The sequence below is a fragment of the Dendrobates tinctorius genome, unplaced genomic scaffold, assembly GCF_039654945.1.
Source record: "Dendrobates tinctorius isolate UK_male_01 unplaced genomic scaffold, ASM3965494v1 ptg000101l, whole genome shotgun sequence".
Classification (NCBI taxonomy): Eukaryota; Metazoa; Chordata; class Amphibia; order Anura; family Dendrobatidae; genus Dendrobates; species Dendrobates tinctorius.
Window position 1 is genome coordinate 1,476,024 of NW_027361769.1, and position 20,487 is coordinate 1,496,510.

Here is a 20,487-nt window from a genome sequence, read left to right on the forward strand (position 1 = left end):
CAGGACTGTAAAATTATCAGTTGTATCTAAGCATGCTTGTTCCGCACAAAACCTTACAAGCTTATATGAACAGCAATATGATTCCAAGAGGTTTGCGCATCAAGAAGCGCCCTACTACGGAATATGACCCTGAATTTGTAAAAGAATGGGACAATATTCTTAGTGACTGTTCTATTAAGCTGATGAATTTGATTGTGAAGAGAGAGGAAGCCAAGATGTTAACTTTGGAGGAATCTATTAAAATGATTGAAAGTGATTTGGTGAAATATAAAGATTCTTCTTCTTTTATAATGGCTAGAGATAAAATTAATGACAATCTGAGCAAAATGGAGGACTCTATTACAGTGATAAAGGAAAAGATAAAACTGATTACCAGAATAATCATATTTATGACTGGCATGATTATAGAAGAAAACGTAATAACATTTACCCTTCTATTCTCAAACGCAGAGATAATAGGGTAAGCGTTTCCTCAACGGATATGGATAATACGGATGTTAATACTGACACTTCTGATACTGAGAATTTACCATCTAACAGTTCCACGTATGCACGGGATGTGGGGCAGCGGATTCCACAAAGCAGTAGTTTTCCAAAAAACGGTTCAGGAAAAAGAAAAAACGTCAAAGGAGATCAAGGAGGAAACACTCCCATCATAAGAGAATTCAGGAGATCAGCGCGGAACAAGCATGCTTAGATACAACTGATAATTTTACAGTCCTGAACCTTTCTGCATCGATTTTATCGAATGATCAAATTAATATCCTTGAAAGGGGTCTTAATTTTGTGCCTACAGCGAAAATGGACTTATTCAACACTATGCTTGATGTTAATCATTTCATGAGAAGATTGACTCTTAGGAGACTTTTTTTGTAGAGGATGTGGAATATGAAAGAACTTCCAATATCAATGATGAATATGTTGATAAAGTTCCCGAGGAATTTATGCCTACTTCTTTCCAGGAGCAAGTTACCCTAAAGAATTTGAGGGACTTGTCTGAATCTGGTTCTAAGTTAATGTATTTAACTGATGTTAATTTTTCCTCTAGAGTCCCTGATCCTAGATATTATCCTGAGCAGTCAAAATTACAAGTTATGGATGATTTTCAATTTCTTGTTGAGGATGAACTTATGAAAATCTATAATGCTAATCAGAATGGTCGTTCTAACATTTCTCGTACTGAGAAACAGGCACTTGATTTGTTATCTGCTAATGTCAATATCGTGATAAGAAATTCTGACAAGGGGGGATCTGTGACCATATTAGATACTGGGCTGTATGAAAGAGAGGTGAGGGCTATGCTTTTTAATAGTGAGGTATACAAGGGAATTAATTATAACCCTACAGATAACATCAGAATGGAATTACAGGAATTGTTACATAGGGGTTTTAGTTTGGGAATTATTAATCAAAAACAATGTGAATTTTTCTGTCCTTTATATCCCAGAGTTCCTTTGTTACATGCACTTCCAAAAGTTCATAAGGAGGTTTTTCCACCTTTGTTCCGTCCTATCATATCGGGCATCGGATCTCTTAATGAAAACTTATCGGAATGGTTGGACGCAAGATTAAAACCTCTAGCCACTATTTCACCTAGCTATGTGCAGGATTCCAAGCATGTTCTCAGTATTTTTTCTCAGGTGGAATGGCGAAGTTCCTTTTGTTGGCTCACTTGTGATGTACAAAGTTTGTACACTTCCATCCCACACGATTTGGTTATTTTGGCTCTTACTACTTATTTACAGAAATACAGTAATTTTTCAGAAGATTTACAGATGTATTTGATTGAAGTGACTTATTTTTTGTTAAAAAACAATTTTTTTTCTTTTTTGGATGATCTTTATTTACAGGTGCAAGGCTGTTCCATGGGTTCCAAGTTTTCACCGTCTCTTGCTGACATCTTTATGGCCTGGTGGGAGGAGGAGTACATTTTTTCTGAAAAAAATCCTTTTTCTTCTGATATTTTTCTTTTTCTGAGATTCATTGATGATGTTATAATTGTGTGGGATGGTGATGTATTTAATATTGAGAATTTCATGTTCTATATTAATAATAATCCATGCAATATACGTTTCACATATCAATTTGATGCCAGGATTATTTCGTTTTTGGATATTTTTTTGTCGGCTAATTTGGAGGAAAGAAAGATTGATTGTGATATTTTTAGAAAACCTACGGCAGGTAATTCACTGTTACACGCATCTAGCTGCCATCCACGTCATGTTATAGCCAATATACCTACAGGGGAGGTTGTAAGAGCAAAAAGAACATGTACCACGCCTAATCTATACGATAAACAATGTGAGATCATTGGTAAACGTTTTATAAAGAGGGGTTATACTAAGGTAGACATTCAGAAAGCTAAGCATAGAACGGATGAAAAAAGTAGAGAGGATTATTTGCAGAAGGAAAGCAGAAAAACACCAAATCCTGTGGAGGGTCGGTCACCTATTGTTTTTTCAACTAATTTTAGTACTGACTACTACAGGATTGTTCATATTATTAAAAAATTCCTCCCTATTTTGTATGTTGATGATACATTGAAGAATATACTGAAGGATGGGATCAGATTTGTTTCAAGGAGGAATAAAACTATTGCTAATAAGGTATCTCCAAGTGATCATACTAGTGTCAATAGACATGCTAACAAATATTTTTCAGACAGTTCAGCAAGTATAACTAATTGGTTACCCACTTGTGGATCTTTTAAATGTGCTCAGAAAAACTGTGGGCTATGTAGGTTTATGTGGAACACAGAAAAAATAGTATCTTCTGTTAATGGAAAGGAATTTAAAATAAAATCTTTTTTGAACTGTGGTTCTACTGGTGTGATCTATGTCATAACATGCGTGGATTGTAATATTCAGTATGTGGGAAATACTTCACGCACCTTGAGACGTCGTATTTCCGAGCACGTTTATGACGTAGGTCACACTACCACACGCAGTTTGTCTGCTGCTTCTCGACATTTTTTGCATATACATAAAGGAGATCTCAGCAACTTTAGGGTTAATGCCATAGAGAAGGTGCAGACAAAGAGGGTAGGTGGAAATTTAAGTGATTTATTATTACGCGGAGAGGCAAAATGGATGTTATTGTTACAAAGCAGAGTTCCAACAGGTATGAATATTAGGCGTGAGATTTTGAGTGTTTTGTAAGTGTGATTGTGACTTACTACCTCCTATTAATCAGCTGGCTATGTTTAGTCTTGATTGTTCCTTGACTTCCTTTGTTTCCCTTTAAAAGCATGTGTTCAGATGTATTATGTGTTGTCTTAGAATAAGGACTGTTTTTTTGTCCGAAACGCGTCCAACTACACGTCCTGATTAGTGTTGAGCATTCCGATACCGCAAGTATCGGGTATCGGCCGATACTTGCTGTATCGGAATTCCGATACCGACTTCCAATATTTTTTCAATATCGGAAGTCGGCATCGGAAACGGAAGTTCAAAGTTGATTGACAGCCTGACGTCATCATGATGCGCGGTGTGTGCGCATCATGATGCGCCGTCATTTCGGGCCTTCCGGGGGTCTCTGCCGGCCTGCCGGGGGGCTGTGTGGACTGCCCGGGGTCTGTACCGGCCTGCCGGGGGGCTGTGCCGGCCTGCCGGTGGTCTGTGCACCCTGTGGGGGTCTGTACCGGCCTGCCGGGGGGCTGTGCCGGCCTGCCGGGGGGCTGTGCTGATGTCCAGGGGTCTGTGCAAGCATCGTCCGATGGGACTATAAGTCCCATCTGGCGATGCCTGCTACCATGACAGTGATTGACACATTAGCCAATGCTGGGACAGTTGTAGTCCCATCATCCGGCTAATGTGTTAAATGTTAAAAAAAAAAAAAAAAAATACTACATACATACTACATACATACTACATGCATGCTACATACATACTACATGCTACATACATACTACATATATACTACATGCATGCTACATACATACTACATATATACTACATGCATGCTACATACATACTACATGCTACATACATACTACATATATACTACATGCATGCTACATACATACTACATACATACTACATGCATGCTACATACATACTACATGCTACATACATACCACATATATACTACATACATACTACATGCATGCTACATGCTACATACATACCACATACATACTACATACATACTACATGCATGCTACATACATACTACATGCTACATACATACTACATATATACTACATGCATGCTACATACATACTACATGCTACATACATACTACATATATACTACATGCATGCTACATACATACTACATACATACTACATGCATGCTACATACACACTACATGCTACATACATACCACATACATACTACATATATACTACATGCATGCTACATACATACTGCATGCTACATGCATGCTACATACATACTACATACATTCTACATACTACATACATACTACATACATACTACATGCTACATACATACCACATATATACTACATACATACTACATACAATACATTCATACAATACATACATAGACATACAGTACATATAACATAGAGTAACATACTTACCAATACTTGTCACATTGTTCCCCGAAGCCATTGTCTTTTACGGAATAAATATTAACATAACAAACCACAAAAATACTCACCCACGATCCGAAGCAGTCCACGAGTGTGTCCCACGACGATCTTGGGTAGAGAACGGCAGCATCAGCTGATGCTGCCGTTCTCTACGGGCTGCAGGAATCCAATGACAGAAGGTAGGTATCCTTCCGCACTGTATTCCTCCGCCACTTAAAAAAAAAAGTCCCTAGTCTCACTTTATGCCATTGCTGCGTGGGAAATTCCCACACAGCAATGGCATAAAGTGAGACTAGGGACTTTTTTTTTTTTAAGTGGCGGAGGAATACAGTGCGGAAGGATACCTACCTTCCGTCATTGGATTCCTGCAGCCCGTAGAGAACGGCAGCATCAGCTGATGCTGCCGTTCTCTACCCAAGATCGTCGTGGGACACACTCGTGGACTGCTTCGGATCATGGGTGAGTATTTTTGTGGTTTGTTATGTTAATATTTATTCCGTAAAAGACAATGGCTTCGGGGAACAATGTGACAAGTATTGGTAAGTATGTTACTCTATGTTATATGTACTGTATGTCTATGTATGTATTGTATGAATGTATTGTATGTAGTATGTATGTAGTATATATGTGGTATGTATGTAGCATGTAGTATGTATGTAGTATGTATGTAGTATGTAGAATGTATGTAGTATGTATGTAGCATGCATGTAGCATGCAGTATGTATGTAGCATGCATGTAGTATATATGTAGTATGTATGTGGTATGTATGTAGCATGTAGTATGTATGTAGCATGCATGTAGTATGTATGTAGTATGTATGTAGCATGCATGTAGTATATATGTAGTATGTATGTAGCATGTAGTATGTATGTAGCATGCATGTAGTATATATGTAGTATGTATGTAGCATGTAGCATGCATGTAGTATGTATGTAGTATGTATGTAGTATGTATGTGGTATGTATGTAGCATGTAGCATGCATGTAGTATGTATGTAGTATATATGTGGTATGTATATAGCATGTAGTATGTATGTAGCATGCATGTAGTATGTATGTAGTATGTATGTAGCATGCATGTAGTATATATGTAGTATGTATGTAGCATGTAGTATGTATGTAGCATGCATGTAGTATATATGTAGTATGTATGTAGCATGTAGTATGTATGTAGCATGCATGTAGTATGTATGTAGTATGTATGTATGTGGTATGTATGTAGCATGTAGCATGCATGTAGTATGTATGTAGTATATATGTGGTATGTATGTAGCATGTAGTATGTATGTAGCATGCAGTATGTATGTAGCATGCATGTAGTATATATGTAGTATGTATGTAGCATATATGTAGTATGTATGTAGCATGTAGTATGTATGTAGCATGCAGTATGTATGTAGCATGCATGTAGTATATATGTAGCATATATGTAGTATGTATGTAGCATGTAGTATATATGTAGTATGTATGTTGCATGCATGTAGTATATATGTAGTATGTATGTTGCATGTAGTATATATGTAGTATGCATGTTGCATGCATGTAGTATATATGTAGTATGTATGTTGCATGTAGTATATATGTAGTATGAATGTAGCATGTATGTAGTATGTAGTATGAATGTAGCATGTATGTAGCATGTAATTTTTTTTTTTTACATTCAACACATTAGCCGGATGATGGGACTACTACTGTCCCATCATTGGCTAATGTGTCAATCACTGTCATGGTAGCAGGCATCGCCCGATGGGACTTGTAGTCCCATCGGACGATGCCTGCACAGACCCCCGAAGCCTGCACAGACCACCGGCAGGCCGGCACAGCCCCCCGGCAGGCCGGCACAGCCCACCGGAGCCTGCACAGACCACCGGCAGGCCGGCACAGACCACCGGAGCCTGCACAGACCCCCTGGCAGGCCGGCACAGCCCCCCGAAAGGCCCGTACAGACCCCAGAGAGGCTGTACAAGGCAAAAACAGGGTTTTTCTTATTCCGATACCGGAAGTCCCATAGACTTGAATGGGACTTCCGGTATCGGAATCGGCGATACCGATACTTTTTTTTAAGATCGGCCGATCCATTCCGATCCGATACTTTGAAGTATCGGACGGTATCGCTCAACTCTAGTCCTGATGCGTCTCTTATCATGATGGAGAATCTTATGATTTTTTTAAATTTTGGAATAAAGGAATAAAAAATTTTTTAATCTAATTACTGATCTGGATAGTGCACACAGAGGGGTCTGTGACTGAAGCTGGGGGTATTTGGGTGTATACAGTGTACACAGGGGTCTGCGACTGAAGCTGGGGGTATATGGGTGTATACAGCATACACTGAGGGGTCTGCGACCGAAGCTGGGGGTATATGGGTGTGTACAGTTTACAGAGAGGGGTCTGGTTTCTGAAGCTGGGGGTATGCGGGTGTATACAGCATACACAAAGGGGGGTCTCTGACTGAAGCTGTGGGTATACGGGTGTAAATGTGGCGCCCCCAAGAGTATGGCCGCCACAGTGGCTTTGCCTTCCTCCAGGGAGGGTAATGCCAGGCTTGGAAGCAGTGAAGGGTCTCTCTCACAGTTAACCTATACATGCAACACAGTTCCACTCCAGGCCAGCAGGGGGGACTCTGAACTGGAATTGAAGGGAGGATTGCTCTCTGAGGGCCAAGAGGAAGGAGTGGTCAGTTAGTGTGAGGAGGGTGAATATCAAGCAGAGAGGAAAGGCTCATCTCCAGTGAGAGCGCATGAACTGGAGCCAGGTCTCCAGGGTTGTACGGATACTAATGGTCCTGCAACAGACACCAGAGGAGTAGGAGGCTGTAAATGCCCTACCCCCATCTAAGACTCGGAGGCACAACAGCACGGAGTGAGCCAAGAGAGGAATAGCGGCTACAGCTGTCTGCCATATGAGGAGTACTAGCAGAAGAGAATTAGGAGGAACTTCAGTGTAACTCAGTACTAGGAGTACTTCACTCAAATAAGCGCTAGGAAGGAGACTGCACAGCCCATCTGCTGAGAGAGAATCCCTGATTTGCTTCCAGGCTAGCCTGCTCCTGCACCATCTGTAATCAGGACCCTGGACTGCATTTATCAAGTAAAGGTACAGAAATTGCACCCTGCTGTGTCTTTGTCTGCTTCCTACCCTTCCGGCACTGCTACATCCCCGTGCCAACGATATCTACACTGCCCTGGGACTACAGCTTCACCTGTGGGGAGCTTTTACATCTTTGCTGCACCATACCATCAGTCCCAGTGGATCTGCATGCAGCGTCAGCTTAACATCTCACTTGCCGAACACCACAGGTGGCATCACGAACTATTCATTTAAACAACTACATTCCACCATTCAATCTCCCCCATTACTTGGGCACCCAGGGCCACGGACCGGGTCACCGCTGCTGTGACATATCCCGCTGACACCGGCCCGGTACCGAGTACCCCACAGCCCTGGGAGGGCGGCCCATATACAGCATACACAGAGGGGTCTGTAATTGAAGATGAGGTATACAGAGTACACAGATGGGTTCGCACAAATTCGGTTCTGCTCCATACACTCTGTACACATGGCTACGCTCTGTAACCTTGGACGCACGTGGATCTGCTCCGTACATCTCGTACACACATGGCTCCGCTCCGTACACCTACGGCTCTGCTCTGTACAGTTCATAAACACGGCTCCGCTCTGTACACCTCGTAGACACACGACTCTGTTCTGCACACCTCGTACACACTCGGCTCTGCTCCTTACACACACGGCTCCATTCCGTTCACCTCGTACACACACGGCTGCGCTCCGTTCACCTCGCACACACACGGCTCCGCTCCATACACCTCGTACACATACGGCTCCACTTAGTACACCTCGTACACACAGGGCTCCACTCCGTACACCTCGTACACACACGGCTCTGCTACGTCCACCTCGTACACACACATGGCTGCGCTACGTACACCTCGTTCACACACGGCGCCGCTCCGTACACCTCGTAGACACACAGCTCCGCTCCGTACACCTCGTACACACACAGCTGTGCTCCGTACACCTTGTACACACACGGCTCCGCTCTGTACACCTCATACACACATGGCTCGGCTCCGTACACGCGTACACATGCGGCTCCGCTCAGTACACCTCGTACACACACGGCTCTGCCGTGTACACCTCGTACACACACGGCTGCGCTCCGTACACCTCGTACACACACGGCTCCGCTCCATACACCTCGTACACACATGGCTCCGCTCCGTACACCTCGTACACATGCGGCTCCGCTCCGTACACCTCGTACACACACGGCTCTGCTCCGTACACCTCGTACACCTATGGCTCCGCTCCGTACACCTCGTACACATGCGGCTTCGCTCCGTACACCTCGTACACACATGGCTCCGCTCCGTACACGTCGTACACCCATGGCTCTGCTCTGTACACCTCGTACACACACAGCTCCGCTCCGTACACCTCGTACACACACAGCTCCGCTCCGTACACCTCGTACACACATGGCTCCGCTCCGTACACCTCGTACACATGCGGCTCCGCTCCGCACACCTCGTACACACGGCTCCGCTCCGTACACCTCGTACACACACAGCTGCGCTCCGTACACCTCGTACACACACGGCTCCGCTCCGTACACCTCATACACACACGGCTCGGCTCCGTACACCTCGTACACATGCGGCTCCGCTCAGTACACCTCGTACACACACGGCTCTGCTCTGTACACCTCGTACACACATGGCTCCGCTCCGTACACCTTGTACACACACAGCTGCGCTCCATACACCTCGTACACACACGGCTCCGCTCCGTACACCTCATACACACATGGCTTGGCTCCGTACACGCGTACACATGCGGCTCCGCTCAGTACACCTCGTACACACACGGGTCTGCTCTGTACACCTCGTACACACACGGCTGCGCTCCGTACACCTCGTACACACACGGCTCCGCTCCATACACCTCATACACACATGGCTCCACTCCGTAAACCTCGTACACATGCGGCTCCGCTCCGTACACCTCGTACACACACAGCTGCGCTCCGTACACCTCGTACACACATGGCTGCGCTCCGTACACCTCGTACACACACGGCTCCGCTCCGTACACCTCGTACACACATGGCTCCACTTCGTACACCTCGTACACACATGGCTCCACTCCGTACACCTCGTACACACGCGCTCCGCTCCGTACACCTCGTACACACATGGCTCCGCTCCGTACACCTCATACACACATCTCCGCTCCTACACCTCGTACACACAGGGCTCCGCTCCGTACACCTCGTACACACACGGCTCTGCTCCGTACACCTCGTACACACGCGACTCTGCTCCGTACACCTCGTACACACATGGCTCCGCTCCGTACACCTCGTACACACACGGCTCCGCTCCGTACACCTCGTACACACACGGCTCCGCTCCTTACACCTCGTACACACACGGCTCCGCTCCGTACACCTCGTACACACACGGCTCCGCTCCATACACCTCGTACACACACGGCTCCGCTCCGTACACCTCGTACACACACGGCTCCGCTCCGTACACCTCGTACACACGCGGCTCTGCTCCGTACACCTCGTACACACACGGCTCCGCTCCGTACACCTTGTACACACACGGCTCCGCTCCGTACACCTCGTACACACGCGGCTCCGCTCCGTACACCTCGTACACACGCGGCTCCGCTCCGTACACCTCGTACACACACGGCTCCGCTCCGTACACCTCGTACACACACGGCTCTGCTACATCCACCCTGTAAACCCCTCCTGACCCCACACATAAACTTCCCCTCATCCAGCACCATGACAACCAGCACAGCAGAGTCCTGCACACACTGAGGCCCCTGATCATGTGACCCCTGACTCCTCCCCTCCTGTGACCTCATCACTGGTCCTGTGCACACAGAGCAGTCATATATGTGGGGGACCCTCCTGGACCTTCTGCTTTCTGGGCCGGTTCCTCCTGTGAGTCCTATTAACCCTTTCGCTCCCTGTCTTCTCCTTTCTGACAGGACAATCTCTGAATTCGGACAGTGTGACGGGAATTTCAGCAATGTGGAAGGAAGAAATGACAATTTTACTGTTTCCCTCACAGAAATGTGACTTTCCCCCCAATGTATCATTGTCCTACAGGTGACAGGAGCGCTGAGGCCGCACAGTGCGCCGTGTCTCCTGAGTGCCGATACCCCACAGGCTCGGGAGGGAAGGGGCGCCATTGTGGCGGGGATAGACGGCGGACGCCGTGTGACGTGTGAAGAGCTCTGACACCAGAACAGCAGAGACCCCACAAGTGGCCCCATGTTACCCCCTCCACCTCTGGGGGGCTCATCTAGGGGGCAGGGAGGATTATTAACCCTCAGGGGGTCACAGAATTGTGTAACATTGAGCGGAGGAATGAAATGTTCCCACTAAAATGTCGCTCCGTCCCCAAGTCTGTAATTATCACACGGGAGAAGAGGAGAAAACAGAAACCACTTGTTCCACAATTTCCCCTGAGCGCCGATACCCCATAAGGGGCCGAACACAGGAGGGAAGGAGCGCCGTCTGACAGGGCAGAGTCTGCTCTTATGGTGTTAGGGGCCATGTCACATTATCAGAGCCCCCAATAAGAGGCGCCATGTTACACCCGCCACCTCTCAATTACTCATCTTTCTCCCAGAATTTTATACCAAAATAATTACATTTTACCACAAAAAAATAGTTTTTCTTCCCAGAGCAGCCATAGAAGCTGTCAGTGCTGAGAGACTGGATTGTTGCAGCTGCCTGAAGAAGGAGCCGCTGTGCTCTGCAAGCTGCAAACATACTATTATCTGGTTATAAAGGCGTCACTCCTAGAATAGTTATATCATCATTGGGCAGAAAAGTCTTCACATCCATCTTGTAATATAGGAAAGTCTAAGGCCAGAAATAATCCCCATAAATCACTGTACATGGAGACTTTGGGGTCAGATCATTTCTGTCTGTTGTGTTTGTGAAAACTAAAAATCTTTTCTAAAAGCCTCAAACTTCTGTGTGTGACTCAGAGCTGAGATCTAACGGGAGAGAAGATTCCAGTGCGGGGAAGACGGGAAACCTTCATATAGACGGCCGGTGGGGATGGAGGCAGTGACCGACTCTGGCCACATCTGTCTCTAGAGCCGCAGTAGAAGATGAAGATGTCGTCCTCATCATGAAGGAGTTATTTCTCATGTCGCGTGTAATGAATCTCTCCTGCAGTATTGCTAATGCCGATTCCAGTGTCGGTAATGAGACGAGAATTAGCGTTATGGAAGATGAGTCTATGAGGAACGTGTTCAGCTGCCGACTCCGAGGAGGAAACTGCTTGTTGTCTGGGGCCTAAATATATGGGTTTTATTAGTAGATGTCAGGGAAGAAAACTAAACCCTGTAAGATAATAAATCTCCTCATATGTTTCCCTTATTATCTCCAGTAATTGTATTATTACACAGGATTCTTATGGTGTTACATCGGATCATCTTCTTCTCATTCAGGTCTCTACAATATCGGATCCTCTCAGTGAAGATCTTCTATAGAAGAGAATTTTCCTGATTTACCCATCAAGGATGGATATGGACAGAGACAAAATGGCGGAGAGGATGTTACACCTCACCCTAGAGATCCTCTTCCGTCTCACTGGAGAGGTGAGAGATTCTGATGACGTCACATTACATCATTCTTATCTATGGGAATAACAGATGGACAGAACTGGAGAGGTGAGGACTCTGGGAATGTCTGTAGTGAGATTTATTAATGTGTCTCTCCATAACCAGGATTACACAGTGGTGAAGAAGACCTCTAGTGATCGCTGTCAGGACCCTGTGTCTGAGGGATGGGGAAGACCCCTGAGACCAATCACGGGGCCTCCACCTCACCCCCTGATCCATGAGGACATCAATGACCAGAAGATCCTAGAACTCATCTACAAGATGATTGAGCTGCTGACTGGAGAGGTGACACTGCTGGGAATGCTGGGACATTATACAGTAACACTATGAAGGGATCGGGGGGATGACGGTATCATTGTATGTGTCAGGTTCCTATAAGGTGTCAGGATGTCGCTGTCTATTTCTCCATGGAGGAGTGGGAGTATTTAGAAGGACACAGAGATCTGTACAAGAACGTCATAATGGAGGTTCCCCAGCCCCTCACATCACCAGGTAATAGACAAGACTAAATGCACACGGCCTATAATTTTCTGTATGTAGAGAATGAATTCAGTCCCTGTATGTGTTTCCTCCAGATCTATCCAGTAAGAGGACAACACCAGAGAGATGTCCCCGTCCTCTTCTTCCACAGGACTGTAACCAAGAAGATCCCAGTGCTCCTCAGGATCATCAGGTAGATGGAGAGAAGGTGTCAGGAGATCTCCCCTATGATGTGTAGACGGCTGTGAAGGTCTTGTGCTCAGTCTTGTTTTATCCACCAGTATTATATGTTTTATACTTGTGTAATGAGAACGGTGGAGATGGCAGGATTAGAGCTGATCATAGATGGGACTTCTCCATCTGTCGGTGACTTTTACAATATTTGTTTCAGAGTGAAGATCTGACCCATATTAATACTACAGAGACATATGTGAGGTGTGATGAGTGGTGTAAAGAGGAGATTCCCACATATGACTACCCAGGTGAGTAGTGACCACTGAATGCAGAGAAGTCACAGATTCCTCTCAGTCACCGGCTGTGGCTGCTTTGTCGGTGGTGTAGTCCGGCCGTATTACCATGATCACCATTTTGCCTCTAGACCACAACATTCTCCTCCACCCAAAACTGTTCAAATGACTTTGGGCAGTGAAAGCCCTTTTCTATAGAACTTACAATTACATTGTTTTTGATCCTAAGGAATTCAGATTACTGCACAATCTCTCCTGAAATGGGAGCAATATTATTTTCTCTAATCTTCTGCTCAGGATCCATAGTAGCTCCAATGGTCCACCATAAATGAGGGCAACTCTGGTTTACTGTTGTGTAATCTGTATTTGTAGTTTTCAGTTAATGAAATTCTCGTGCTCTGGGGTGGGGCTGTGGGTGGGGCTGTGGGCGGGGCTTTATGTGGTGCTATGATTACATTTTCATCTGTATTGGCTTATGACAGGTCGCTGACCCCTCACTGACCTGCCCCCATTATTACATAATGCATATAATAGCATTGATATTATTGGTGATAATGCCTATAATATTGTGGCTATTGTGAGGCTTAGAAAAAAATTACATCCAGTAAAATGTCACCGGCGATGGCGGCGCCTGCGCAGTAGCCTCTATATCAAATATATCAAATTTTTTTGTTAGGAAGTTATAAGGGTTAAAAGTTGACCAGCGATTTCTCATTTTTACAACAAAATTTACAAAACCATTTTTTAGGGACCACCTCACATTTTAAGTGAGGTTGGGGGTCAATATGACAGAAAATACACAAACGTGACACCATTCTAAAAACTGCACCCCTCAAGGTGCTCAAAACCACATTCAATAAGTTTATTAACCCTTCAGGTGCTTCACAGGAATGAATGGAATGTGGAAGGAAAAGTAAACATTTACTTTTCAAATAACAAAAATTTTCCTTTACACCTAATTTTTTTTGTTACTTTCGCCAGGGTAACAGGAGAAAATGGACTATACATTTTGTTTTGCAATTTCTGATGAGCGTGCCGATACCATATATGGGGGAAATCTACTGTTTGGGTGCACGGCAGGGCTTAGAAGGGAAGGAGCGCCATTTGACTTTTTGAATGTAAAATATGCTGGAATAATTAGTGGTTGCCATGTCGCGTTTCAAGAGCCCCTGATGTGCCTAAACAGTGACAACCCCCAACAAGGGACCCCATTTCGAAAACTATACCCCCCAAGGAAATGTGTGGTGGGCACTTTGAACCCCCAAGTGCTTCGTAGAAGTTAATTACCTAGAGCCATGAAAATAAATAAATCATATTTTTTCAACAAAAAATGATCTTTTCGCCCTCCATTTTTTTTCAAAGGGTAACAGGAGAAATTGGACCCCAAAGTTGTAGTGCAATTTGTCGTGAGTGTGCTGACACCGCATTTGTGGGGGTAAACCACTGTTTGGACACATGGCAGAGCTCCGAAGAGAAAGAGCGCCGTATTGGAGAGCAGATTTTGCTGGAAATGTTTGTGGGTGACATGTCACATTGTCAGAGCCCCTGAGGTGCCAGAACAGCATAAGCCCCCAAAAGTGACTGCATTTTACCAAATACTTCCCTGAATGAATTTTTCTCGTGGTGCAGTGAGCATACTGACACCACAGCTATTATTATTATTATTATTATTTATTTATATAGCACCATTGATTCCATGGTGCTGTACATGAGAAGGAGTTACATACAAATTACAGATATCACTTACAGTAAACAAACTAACAATGACAGACTGATACAGAGTGGAGAGAGGACCCTGCCCTTTCGGGCTTACATGCTACAGGATTGTGGGGAAGGAGACAGTAGGTTCGCGGGTTGCAGCAGTTCCGGTGTTGGTTGAGGTGATATCACCGGTAGTGGTGAGAGAGAAGGAGGTAGCGGGGTCATTGCAGGCTGTAGGCTTTCTTGAAGAGGTGGGTTTTCAGGTTCCGTCTGAAGGATCCAAATGTGGTTGATAGTCGGACTTGTTGGGGGTGAAGAATTCCAGAGAATAGGGGCTATTTGGGAGAAGTCTTGGAGGCAGTTGGGTGAGGAGCGAATAAGTGTGGAGGAGAGAAGGAGGTCTTGGGAGGACCGGAGATTACGTGAGGGAAGGTATCGGGAGATTAGTTCAGAGACATATGGAGGAGACAGGTTATAGATGGCCTTGTAGGTCAGAATTAGTATTTTGAACTGGATACGCAGAGGGAATGGGAGCCAGTGAAGAGATTTGCAGAGGGGAGAAGCGGAGGAGTAGCGAGGAGAGAGATGAATTAGTCGGGCTGCAGAGTTAAGGATGGACTGGAGAGGTGCGAGGGTGTTAGCAGGGAGACCACAGAAAAGGATGTTGCAGGAGTCGAGGCGGGAGATGATGAGGGCATGCACAAGCATTTTAGTAGATTGAGGGTTGAGGAAAGGACGGATTCTGGAGATATTTTTTAGCTGGAGGCGACAGGAGGTAGAAAGAGCTTGGATGTGCGGTTTGAAGGACAGGGCAGAGTCAAAGGTTACTCCAAGGCAGCGGACTTCTGGTACTGGGGAAAGTGTGATGTCATTAATTGTTATAGCTAGGTCGGGTAAAGAAGATCTGTGAGATGGAGGAAAGATGATGAGTTCAGATTTGTCTACATTGAGTTTGAGGAAGCGAGAGGAGAAGAAGGAGGATATGGCTGATAGACACTCTGGGATTCTGGACAGCAGAGAGGTGACGTCTGGGCAAGAGAGGTAGATCTGAGTGTCATCAGCATAAAGGTGGTAGTGGAATCCGTGGGACTTTATGAGTTGCCCCAGACCAAGTGTATAGATTGAGAAGAGTAGGGGTCCTAAAACAGAGCCTTGGGGGACTCCAACAGAGAGAGGGTGGGATGAGGAGGTGGTGTGGGAGTGGGAGACGCTGAATGTGCGGTTGGAAAGGTATGAGGAGATCCAGGATAGGGCAAGGCCTTTGATGCCGAAGGAGGAGAGGATCTGTAGTAGGAGGCAGTGGTCAACTGTGTCAAATGCAGTGGACAGGTCTAGAATCAGGAGTATAGAGTATTGTCCATTTGATTTGGCTGTAAGTAGGTCGTTAGTAATTTTGGTCAGGGCTGTCTCAGTGGAGTGATGGGGGCAGAAACCAGATTGCAGATTGTCAAAGAGCAAGTTAGATGAGAGGTGGGAGGAAAGTTCAGCGTGGACATGCTGTTCCAGGAGTTTGGAAGCGAATGGGAGCAACGATATTGGGCGATAGCTGGACATAGCGGTTGGGTCGAGGGTTGGCTTTTTAAGGATAGGCGTGATTGTGGCATGCTTGAAAGCAGAAGGGAAGGTACCGGACGTTAGTGATAGGTTGAAGAGGTGGGTTAGGGATGGGATAAGTGTGGTGATGAGGTTGGGGAGGAGGTGGGATGGGATGGGGTCAAGTGCACAGGTTGTGATGTGCGATTTGGAGAAGAGGTGATTAAGTTCCCCTTCAGTGATGTTGGAGAGTGAGGTTATGGGGTTTGGGCATTGGTCTGGTATACAAAGGGGTTGTGGTGGTTGAGTGATGAATACTTGCCTTGTTTGGTCAATCTTGTTTTTGAAGTGTGTGGCAAAGTCCTCAGCAGAGATGAGGGAGGTTGGAGGGGACAGTGGTGGGCGGAGTTAAAAGTTTTGAATAACTGTTTTGGGTTGTAAGATAGGGAAGATACGAGGGTTGTGAAGTAGGCCTGTTTAGCAGAGGTGAGGGCAGATTTGAAATCGAGTGTTGCCTGTTTGAATGTGGTGAAGTCATCTTGCGAATGACCGAATGCTCATTTTTTTAACAAGCCCCATGGCGAATGTAAGTCCTTAAAATGTTTTAATTTCTAAGACATTAGTTGGTTCCATAAATTTGACCTAGCATAATAGGATCGTGGATTCTGGCTGATGAATTGGGACGCATATAAATTTGTAGGACAATATGCTCTAGCAAGCTATCTGTCAGAAACAAATTAAAAAAATAATTGTTCCAAAATGTTCCACCTCCACATTTATACCAGGAATGGCTTTAAAGTTAGGGATGAATGGAGTAGCCGAATCCAAAGCCTCCCATCTGGGAAATGCTACATCAAGAGGCAAAGCCCCTTGGACATTGGTGTGCGCCAATTCACGAGCACTAGGGACAGCGCTAGTACTGGGCATTGTTCCCTGAGTTGGAGACATTTCTCCAGAAGCGCTATTTGTCCTTCTTGTTGTACTGGTCCTTGTGTGTGAGGATGGACCAGAATCACTGCTCATTTCTGAGCTATCACTGTCGCTGGTACTAAAGCCCTCGAAATCCACATCGCCATCTGACACTGCACTTTCTTAGCTGTCAGAACATAAAAAGTGCATAAGCCTCCTCTGCACTATAGTACTGACGGGCCATTTTATTTGTTTTTATTTTTTTTTTCTGGAAATAGAAAACTCTGACATGACTGATGTGACCAAATTATTTGGGAGACAATTGAGAAAAGCCTAATTCTTTACCCTACCCCTAACTTTAGAATAAACCCTAACTTTAGCCTAACAGTAACCCTTACTTTAGCCCCAACACTAACCCTAACTATAGCATTAACTGCAACCTGCTTTATCTGTTTTTCCATTGACAGATGATGGACCTGAGTGGGGACTTGTTTTATGTGAGATGAGAATGGGTATTATTTTCGCCTACATAACATTGATTGGTTTCTTTTTATTCGATATTTGGGAGGCAGAATGAACAAACAGTTGAACACCACACACTACTGGCTCATCCAACAAGGTTTTCTATTAGACTGTGAACTGTCATTGTCTTTGTAAATAATTAAAGTTTTTTACATAGCTTGCCATTTTTATGGACAGTTTAAGTAGAAATGTTCAAAAATATAAAACTCAAAGATATTTTATTAAAAAAATTGTTTTTTTTTATCTTAGCAGATGACTATAACAGGAGATCAGATGGACAGCTGACATCTTCAATTTTTAAATCTGATAATCTTGAGATCCTACAAGATACAACTGAAGTGATTGCTGTTACTCCAGATATATCATCATCCATTCACAGCAAAGATCTGTCATCTGGTCCTATGAAACAGGTCCCATCTTCTGATTCATTACTGACTACTAAGGGAAATCAAAGTCACAAAAGAGGCATTAAAAAACAAACTGCTCCTAAAGCAAAGAAGTCATTTTCATGTTTAGAATGTGGGAAATGTTTTAACAAGAAATCTCTTTTTGTTACTCACCAGAGAATTCACACAGGGGAGAAGCCTTTTTACTGTTCAGAATGTGGGAAATGTTTTAACAGTAAATCAGAATGTGTTAAGCACCAGAGAATCCATATAGGAGAGAAGCCTTTTTCATGTTCTGAATGTGGGAAATGTTTTAATGAGAAATCACATTTTGTTACTCACTATAGAACTCACACAGGGGAGAAGCCTTTTTCCTGTTCAGAATGTGGGAAATGTTTTAGCCGGAAAGCAATTCTTGTTAGACATCAGAGCATTCACACAGGGGAGAAGCCTTTTTCCTGTTCAGAATGTGGAAAATGTTTTAACCGGAAATCAGATTTGTTTAATCACCATAGAACTCACACGGGGGAGAAGCCTTTTTCCTGTTCAGAATGTGGGAAATGTTTTAAGAAGAAAGAGCATCTTATTACTCACCAGAGAACTCACACAGGTGAGAAGCCTTTTTCCTGTTCAGAATGCGGGAACTGTTTTAATAATAAATCAGATTGTGTTAAGCACCAGAGACTCCACACAGGAGATAAGCCTTTTTCCTGTTCAGAATGTGAGAAATGTTTTAACCGGAAATCACAATTGGTTAATCACCTGAGAACTCACACAGGGGAGAAGTATTTTTCCTGTTCAGAATGTGGGAAATGTTTTAACTGGAAATCACAATTGGTTAATCACCAAAGAACTCACACAGGAGAGAAACCTTTTTTATGTTCAGAATGTGGGAAAACTTTTAACCAGAAATGTCATCTTGTTACTCACCATAGAACTCACACAGGGGAGAAACCGTATTCATGTTCAGAATGTGGGAAATGTTTTAACCAGAAAGTGCTTCTTGTAAGACATCAGAGCAGTCACACAGAGGAGAAGCCTTTTTCATTTTCTTAATGTAGGAAATATTTTATTTGGAAATCAACTGTTAATAAACATCAGAGACGTCACATAGGGGAGAAGCCTTTTTTATGTTCATAATGTTGAATCTTCTTAAATGGGTTGTCTCTTGTCATTCCTCATGTTTGCTGACAAAAGGATAAAACTAAACTTTATTAATTCCAAATGTAAAACTATACCCATAATTCGCCCCCTGAAGATTAGTTAATAGGTGACTAATAGAAAAAACATGTACCCCACAGTTCAGTATATAGGGTGAGGTGACGTATACACACTCACTCTCCAAGCCTCTCATTTCTATGGGTTTCATTGTCCTCACCAAAGGCGACTCATCAGGAGACTATTTAATATTGACCTATATTCAAGTGAGACTAGACAAAAAACTAAAATCATGTATCAGGTTATCTGAAACAGTCAGAAAACTAGCCCCATATTGGCAGATCCCAGACCTCAAACTATATACTGTGTAAGTTTATAAGCCCCTCCAGTGTCAGGAATAGATAGAATGTGACAATACAGTATAATTCTTGTGTTTTTCTCCTATAGGGACTGCCCTAGTTTGGTAATGTAACTGCTGTTAATTAGTATTGCAGACAAATTGTCCTAGACTAAACCCAGTTTTCAGACGGCCCAATATGTACCACTCAGGGAAAACTTACCTGCTCCAAAGATCATTAGCAGCTTCTAACTAATGGCCATGCTGCGGTCTGTCAGGGAATGAGTGCAATATCGGTATAAAGACTAGGGATATGTGCAGTCATAATGTCTGGGAGATCTGTGCCATTATTTAGAATGAATATGGAAATTATCTCTGAAAGGTAAGTGTTCCCTGAGCGGTATATACGGTATTTTCACATACTATCTATTCCTGACACTGGAGTGGCTTATAAACTTACAAAGTATATAGTTTGAGGTCTGGGGTCTGCCAATATGTGGCTAGTTTTCTGACTGCTTCGGATAACATGATACATGATTTTAGGATTTTCTTCGTCTTGTCTCTCTTGGATATAGTTTAATATTAAATAATCTCCTGATGAATGAATCCAATGAATATTCATTTCTCATAAGTAGCGGCACACATGACCGCCGGCAGCAGCAGGAGGCCGGTGGCTGACTCTGCGCGCTACTGAAGAGCAATGAATACTCACTGCGATCTCCGATGAACAGTCCCGGCGAGTACTCCGGCAGCT

General features: G+C 44.2%; 1 protein-coding gene across 1 annotated transcript; it reads left to right on the forward strand.

Annotated features, from left to right (window-relative positions):
* Nucleotides 1-32: 32 nt before the first annotated feature.
* Nucleotides 33-19,347, forward strand: LOC141099699 (uncharacterized). The gene is made up of 5 exons (XM_073587660.1): nt 33-416; nt 12,609-12,732; nt 12,816-12,913; nt 13,112-13,202; nt 18,105-19,347. Exons 1-5 carry the CDS (start codon nt 33-35, stop codon nt 19,292-19,294), a joined length of 1,887 nt encoding a protein of 628 aa, XP_073443761.1. The 3' UTR covers nt 19,295-19,347.
* Nucleotides 19,348-20,487: the final 1,140 nt, after the last annotated feature.